The sequence below is a fragment of the Salvelinus alpinus genome, chromosome 6 (assembly GCF_045679555.1).
Source record: "Salvelinus alpinus chromosome 6, SLU_Salpinus.1, whole genome shotgun sequence".
Lineage (NCBI taxonomy): Eukaryota > Metazoa > Chordata > Actinopteri > Salmoniformes > Salmonidae > Salvelinus > Salvelinus alpinus.
Window position 1 is genome coordinate 33,815,891 of NC_092091.1, and position 8,387 is coordinate 33,824,277.

At 43.4% G+C, this 8,387-nt stretch overlaps 1 protein-coding gene across 1 annotated transcript; it reads left to right on the forward strand.

Annotated features, from left to right (window-relative positions):
• Positions 1-5,938: 5,938 nt before the first annotated feature.
• Positions 5,939-6,554, forward strand: LOC139579683 (ras-related protein Rab-34-like). The gene is made up of 2 exons (XM_071408525.1): positions 5,939-6,114; positions 6,299-6,554. Exons 1-2 carry the CDS (start codon positions 5,939-5,941, stop codon positions 6,552-6,554), a joined length of 432 nt encoding a protein of 143 aa, XP_071264626.1.
• Positions 6,555-8,387: the final 1,833 nt, after the last annotated feature.

Consider the following 8,387-nt stretch of genomic DNA (forward strand, 5'->3'; position numbering starts at 1 on the left):
TTCAAATGAGGCTGCATTGAAAACTAATGGGACTGTAGTGACTTTGTTGGCATCAAAATCCGGGGTGTGAACTTTTTTTCTATTCTAGCGTTGATTGACATGGTAATGGCCTGATAGTATTGAAGAAAATGGACCCCTCTGAAGCTGTACGTAAAATTGTGACGTGACATACCATACAGCACGCATAATGCAACTCATTCTGTGTCATACAGTTTCTCTCCATCAGGTGTAGCACTTCTTTCGCCGATTAAAAACAAGATAGGGACAGGGTATGGGGGGGATACCTGGTCAATTGTACAACTGAATGCATTGATTTTCTGAGTCATCACTGCAAGCCATCATAACTCTCAAAAGCCACGACAGTCGCTGTTTATGTCTGAAGATACAGTTGAAGTATGAAGTTTACATACACCTTGATCAAATACATTTAAACTCAGTTTTTCACAATTCCATACATTTAATTCTAGTAAAAATTCCCTGTCTTAGGTCAGATAGGATCACCACTTTATTTTAAGAATGTGAAATTTCAGAATAATAGCAGAGATAATGATTTATTTCAGCTTTTATTTATTTCATCACATTCCCAGTACGTCAGAAGTTTACATACACTCAGTTAGTATTTGGTAGCATTGCCTTTAAATTGTTTAACTTGGGTCAAACGTTTCGGTAGTCTTCCACAAGCTTCCCGCAATAATTTGGGTGATTTTTGGCCCATTCCTCCTGACAGAGCTGGTGTAACTGAGTCAGGTTTGTAACCTATTCAATAAAAGAAAGAAAGAAAATGGAGAGCAACCCCTCTCGCGCGCAGGAACTAATCAGAGGACACCTGACTAGTTTTGAAAAATCGCGCTCATTTTTCAAAATAAAAGCCTGAAACTATGTCTAAAGCCTGGTCACTGCCTGAGGAAGCCATTGGAAAAGGAATCTGGTTGATACCCCTTTAAATGTAAGAAAGACGGGCCAGGAAACACAGATAAAAAAAATAAAAAATAATCACTTCCGGGTTAGATTTCCTCAGGTTTTCGCCTGCAGAATCAGTTTTGTTATACTCACAGACAATATTTTGACAGTTTTGGAAACGTTGAAGTGTTTTCTATCCTAATCTGTAAATTATATGCATATTCTACGATCTGGACCTGAGAAATAGTCAGTTTACCTTGGGAACGTTATTTTAAAAAATAATAATAATCTGACCCCTAGCGTCAAGAGGTTTAAGGAACTAGCTAGCTAAATTATACAAAATACTAACTTACATTGGCTGGGGGCATGTCCATAGGCAATTTAGGATCTACTGCAGGGAAAAATATTGCAGTAGATCCTTCTGTTCTGGAGCCTAAATTGCCTATGGACATACCCCCAGCCAATGTAAGTTAGTCTTTTTGTATTTCATAGTTTTGATGTCTTCACTCTTATTCTACAATGTAGAAAAAGTAAAAATAAAGAAAAACCCTTGAATGAGTGGGTGTGTTCAAACTTTTGACTGGTACTGTAGATATAGAAAGATTTTTGCAAATGTATTAAAAATAAAGAACATAAATACCTCCCTAATATGACACTAAGCACACAGCAAAGACAACGTAGGAGTGGGTTCGGTACAAGTCTGAATGTCCTTGTGTGGCCATGCCAGAGCCCGGACTGATCAAACATCTCTGGAGACACCTGAAAATAGCTGTACAGCGACGCTCTCAATCCAACCTAACAGAGCTTGTGAGGGGATCTGCAGAGAAGAATGGGATAAACTCCCCAACCCAAGAAGCCTCAGCTGTAATCACTGTCAAAGGTATTTCAACAAAGTACTTAGTAAAGGGTCTGTATACTTATGTAAATGTGATATATATATATTTTTTAACATTTCTAAAAAGCTGATTTTACTTTGTCATTAGGGGGGTAAAAACAATTTAATCCATTTTAGAATAAGGTTGTAACGTAGTAAAATGTGGAAAAAGTCAAGGGTTCTGAATACTTTCCGAATGCAGTGAACAAAAATGTAAACACAACATGTAAAGTGTTGGTCCCATGTTTCATAAGCTGAGAGATAATACATCCCAAGGAGCTGCATCTAAGATATGTAATAGTCAATGGAGGTTATCTGATAAACTCTTTTTAACAAACCTGCTTTGGTCCATTTGGACCAATTTGGATAAGTAAATCTCGAGATGGGACGACAATATTTTGGAAAACAGTTTAATATCTGTGTTTATCAAAGATAGTGGGAAGACTTGTTGGCAACCTTTTTTAATAAATGCAAAATCAGTGCAGTATTCACATTTCTCCCAAATTAACCTTTGTGAATGGCTAAGCAATAGTGGACCTAATTGATTCCACAATGTTAAATAGACCTCAGGGGGAATACCATCCCATCCAGGTGATTCTCCTTTATTCATGCTATTCAATTTCCTTTTGAGTTCATTGAGACGAGATTTGGGCTCCCAGCGAGTTGGCTTCCTCTGTTGAGAGAAGAGGAGTTTTTAATTATTTTAGAAAGGACTTAGTCTGGCTTGGTGTGGATTTACAATCAGAGATGTACAGTTCCTTGTAGAAGCGGCAGAATCTTTGATTCATTTGGGGTCTGATAGTAATTTCCTTGTTTCAGATTCAATAGTTGCTAATTGATCATTACTGCTTAGCTTGTTGGCCAGTAAACGACTGAGATGATTACCATGGAAGTAATGGTTGAGTCTAACTCGATGGATGTCAAAATCTGCTCCCTCTCTCAATCAATAAATTATATTCTGTATTGACTTTCGAAAGTGTAGTAAGAACCTGGTCTGAAAAGAGTGTTTGTTGAGAATGCTTTAACACAGTTAACACAATTTCCAAACCTGATATCTTCTTTAATTGTGATTTTATTAAATGCAGATGCAAATGCTGTTGTATTCTTTTTTTATAAAAACTTTGTTGACATCCCATCGAATCCCAGGGTCATCGACTGAATTTTTATTGATCATTATGAATTAATTTAGTTCAATTTCAAATAGATTTTGTTGTACTGAAATGCTGAAATGCCATCTTGTGGCTATTTTAGGAGATTCAGAAATTATAAGTTGGCAGTAGTAAGCGTGGTGGTCAGACAAGCTCATATGTCGAATTTCTATTTTCTTGATTAAAGAAAATAGAGGTAGATAATAGTAAGAAATCAGTCAAAGTAGGTTATAATGATTATAATGAAAATAAAATTCCACAACATGTCCAACCTGTTCTGAAATGAGAATTGTTAGTTGGCGCTAAAACGTGCTCACAGAGTTTCTAAAACCAGAGGCCCAACATCGCTAGACTTCCGGGAAGTCTTTGTAAAGCAGACACAGCAGACAATACCGGGGTTTGGGGTTTGAGAAGTCAAAGTGACAAATTCTTCTTTTGTTGTTAATTTTTTCAAAATCTAAAAGCACAACTTAGATTCGAGCCAATGTCTTAAGTAGTTGAACATGTTATTACTCCAAACTTGTGAACGCGAAAAAACAACTCTATATCGAAGGAGTGCCTTTCTTTTGACGACCTGCACATGCACAGTTGGGCGCAAGACGACCTTCAGACCCAATGGTGTGTTTCTGCGCATGATTTTAGCTATCCAGCGTTGCCATGACATCGCCTGCAAGTGTGATCAGGGATTTCTATTGGAGAAGCAGTTTCTTCATAGCTTCATACTAAACCATCTTTGACACGTATGTCCAATCAGGAAGTGGTAAACCTGGGTTGGGAGATTCCAAGGATAGTAGTAGAGGGGTTCCTGGGTTCAAACCAAGCATGTCAGGCTATTGGTTTGAGCCCCGGGAACTCTTCTACTAATATCCTTGGATCTCCCAATTTAGGCTTGCCACTTCCTGTTTGGATGAAGACTACATTTTGGCGGCTAAAAAATGTAATATTAAAATAACGACTATATGATTTCCAAATATGAAATTATTATAGTTGATATGAACACATGTAATGAATATGCAATAGTAAGATAACATTGAGATGTGCTAGGACCCAATGTCAAAATGAAGCTGCCGGTAGGCCTTTCCCGACTAGCCAAAAAACAAATGCTATGAAAAATACTGTGGAATAAAGTGCATGGGTGGATGGATTATGTGAGCAGCACATACATGAACAAATGTTCAGGCCTAGCTAGTTGTGTGTGTAGAAACGTATATGCTTCCTATATTCTGTAGGCCACAGCTTAGCCCTATGATGATGACAATGGTGAGCAGAGAGGGGGATTGCTTATGACTATGGTTAATATCATCATCACACCACTTTGGTGTATCTACAGGCCTATGTTATTCAGAGCTAATTTGAAAGCTAATCCAGGTCTCAAACATTAGCCTACTTTTGCTATTCCTCTGAATTGATGCGATTGACACTGAGCATGCCACACCGAGATAGGGAAGAGGAAATGATGCTTTCCTGTAGACGTTCAAGAGAGGTAATATTGAATCTTGATTCTGTGCTGTTCAAAGAAGAGCTGAAATCCCATAGCACAGTCTCTTCACAGGCTGAAGTGGAAGACTGAGTTGATTCTCAAACTTGTCAGCAGCTCTCAGAAAGTTGAGCTCATAGAAATAGAATTCTCTTAAAGTTGTGCCTTCTCTCCAATCTTCTGAAATGACACCAATTACTTCCTCATCGATATTAAACTACCATAGGGAATGTGTCAACTGACACCATAATCCCCATACGCCTAGTACACCAGTTTTCACCAAAGCCCTGTTTGTGTGCAGACTATGACAAAGGAACACAGCCAACTCTGTAGCACTGGGTGTCACGCACTGACCTTAGAGAGCCTTTTTATGTCTCTATTTGGTTTGGTCAGGGTGTGATTTGGGGTGGGCATTCTATGTTTTGTTTTCTATGTTCTTTATTTCTATGTTTTGGCCGGGTATGGTTCTCAATCAGGGACAGCTGTCTATCGTTGTCTCTGATTGGGATCCATACTTAGGTAGCCCTTTTTCCCTCCTTTCGTTATGGGTAGTTAACTTTGTTTGTGGCACTAATGCCTTGTAAGCTTCACGGTTGTTTTTCGTTTGCTGTTTTGTTGGCGACATTTTGAAATAAAAAGGAAAATGTACGCTCACCACGCTGCACCTTGGTCTTCTTCCAGCAACGGCCGTGACAGAACTACCCACCACAAACGGACCAAGCAGCGTGGTCAGGAGGAGAGGACAGGACGGAAACCCGAGAGGCAGCCCCCAATTTTTGGGGGCGGGGGACAGATGACGTGCTGAGGGGTGAGTCCAAGACCGAGGAGGAATTCATGGACCGTTCGAGCGAGGAGTGGTTGGCAGTGGAGAGGGACGAAAGAGTTTGGAGGGGTTGGAGTCTGGAGGAAGATAGTTGCTTTGAGGAGCGTGATACTGGTCAGGCACCGTGTTATGCGGTGAAGTGCACGGTGTCTCCAGTGCGCGTCCATAGCCCAGTACATCCTGTGCCAGCACCCCACAGTTGCCGTGCTAGGGTGAGCATCCAGCCAGGACGGGTTGTGCCAGCCCTGCTCTCCAGACCTCCAGTGCGCCTTCTCAGACCAGTATATCCTGCGCCGGCTCTACGCACAGTGTCTCCGGTGCGTCTGCACAGCCCAGTGTGTCCTGTGCCAGCGCCCCGCATGTGCAGGGCGAAGATAACCATCCAGCCAGGACGGGTTGTGCAGGCTCTACGCTCGAGACCTCCAGTGCGCCTCCACGGACCAGTGTATCCGGTGCCTCCGCCAAGAACCAAGCCTCCAGTATGTCTCCCCAGCCTGGTGAGTCCTGTGCCTGCTGTCAGAACCAGGCATCCTGTATGTCTCCCCAGCCTGGTGACCCCTGTGGCAGCTCCACGTACCAGACTGCCCATACGTCTCCTCACTCCAGTGATGATCCATGGCAAAAAGCCTCCAGTGATGATCCATTGCACAAAGCCTCCAGTGATGATCCATGGTAAGAAGCCTTCAGTGATGATCCATGGCAAGAAGCCTCGAGTGATGATCCATGGCACGAAGCCTCCAGTGATCCATGGCACGAAGCCTCCAGTGATGATCCATGGCATGATGCCTCCATTGATGATCCATGGCACGAAGCCTCCAGTGATAATCCATGGTACGAAGCCTCCAGTGATGATCCATGGCACGAAGCCTACAGTGAAGAGTCATGGCAATTTGTAAGTCGCTCTGGATAAGAGCGTCTGCTAAATGACTTAAATGTAATGGCACGAAGCCTCCAGCGACGGTCTCCAGTCCGGAGCCTCCAGCGACAGTCTCCAGTCCGGAGCCTCCAGCGACGGTCTCCAGTGCGGAGCCTCCAGCGACGGTTCACAGTCCGGAGCCTCCTGCGACGGTCTCCAGTCCGGAGCCTCCAGCGACGTTCTCCAGTCCGGAGCCTCCAGCGACGGTCCCCAGTCCGGGGCCTCCAACGAGGGTGCTCAGTCCAGGGCCCGCAACGAGGGTGCCCAGTCCGGGGGCCGCAGCTAGGGTGCCCAGTCCGGGGCCCACAACGAGGGTGCCATCCGGGGCCCGCAACAAGGGTGCCCAGTCCGGGGCCCGCAGCGAGGGTGCCCAGTCCGGGGCCCGTAACGAGGGTGCCCAGTCCGGGGCCAGCTAAGAGGGTCCCCGGTCCGGGGCCCGCAAAGAGGGTCCCTAGTCCGGGGTCGGCGACGAGGGTCCCCGCACCAGAGGTGCCACCAAAGTGGGGTGAGCCAGAGGTGGAACGGGGTCTGTGTCCCGCACCTGAGCCGACACCACGGATAGATGCCCACCCAGACCCTCCCCTATAGGTTCAGGTTTTGCGGAGTGCGCACCTTTGGGGGGGTACTGTCACGCCCTGACCTTAGAGAGCCTTTTTATGTCTCTATTTGGTTTGGTCAGGGTGTGATTTGGGGTGGGTATTCTATGTTTTGTTTTCTATGTTCTACGCTCACCACGCTGCACCTTGGTCTTCTTCCAGCAACGGCCGTGACACTGGGTCCTTTGATAATAAGACAGATGTTGGACCCTTCACTATGATTCTTCACTTTCTTTGGATAAGACCCAGAAGTCTGGTTCCGCTCTGGTCATGGCCGGTCCACCTGCTTCTATTTGGTGCATGAAAAGGTGACATGTACTGTTTAGTTTCTACATGACATAACTATGCAATGGTGGAGAGAACGGTCCCGTGTGGCTCAGTTGGTAGAGCATGGCGCTTGCAACGCCAGGGTTGTGGGTTCATTCCCCACGGGGGGACCAGGATGAATATGTATGAACTTTCCAATTTGTAAGTCGCTCTGGATAAGAGCGTCTGCTAAATGACTTAAATGTAATGTAAAATGAGAACCTTCAAGGTATTTTTTTTCATAGGTCAAAAGCGATTTGCAATTGATTGCTAATAGATTGTATCTTATTGACCATGGAAAGAACAGTTGGAAATAGAGCAATCTCAGAGGAAAATCAAAGTGTGTCAAAGTAGAGTCATTATACGGACAGAAAGCATAGGTTTTCTTTCCAGGTCGCCGTGGCTCAACAAAATAACAAGGACTTGCCTGGATAGGTTTGGGTTGCAGAAGTTGCTGTTTGCAGAAAACATTTCCCTGAGCAACTGCAAGTGAGGTGAGGATAACATTGATATGAAAGTTGGCTTGTTAAAAACGGTTGGTATATCAATGTCAGTTTCCATTTATTTGATAATAATGGCAAATAAATAACATAATAATCTTGATAAACAGCTTATAAGCACACCCTCCAATAAAGTGTCACTATTTCCTCTACGCACGCTCTGCCAAGCAGTCATTTGAAGAGGTGAATATTCACTTTAGACTGAGACTGTTCAATAACACCACTGAAGTGTCTCTGTGACAAGCAATCAGGGAAGAGATACCAAAGAGGATATTTTAATTAGCCAGATTCTTGACAGCTTTTGTCAGTACTTATTCAGATCAGTACCATGTGTTTTATCTTTTGTTCAGTGAAGCCAGAATGTTGGGTGGTTACAGTACAGACGCTTGAAAGGAATATACATCCCAAAATAGGCCTTTGAAGTCATGCTGCTGCACAGACATACAGTCAGGTCCAAAATTATTGTCACACTTTATAAAGAAGAGCAAAAAAAGACTGTATAAAATAAGTAATACAAATACAGAGCTATATTGTATGGTCAAACAAATTGGAAAATTACATTATTTTATGCCAATAGAATTGCCCCGAGATAGAGATTTTGTTTATCAAGTAATTTTTTTTTTTTTTTTGATAGGGGTCAATTTTATTGCCACCCCTGTTTTCAATATCTTTCAATACCTGAGGATGAGGATGAGGATAATGACACTGAGCCTTTTTCTAACATTTTATGAGATTGGAGAACACATTGGGGGGGGGTCTTAGACCCTTCCTCCATGCAGAATCTTTCCAGATCTTTGGTATCCTTTGTCTGGGCTTATGGACTGCCCTCTTCAATTTAAACCGTAGG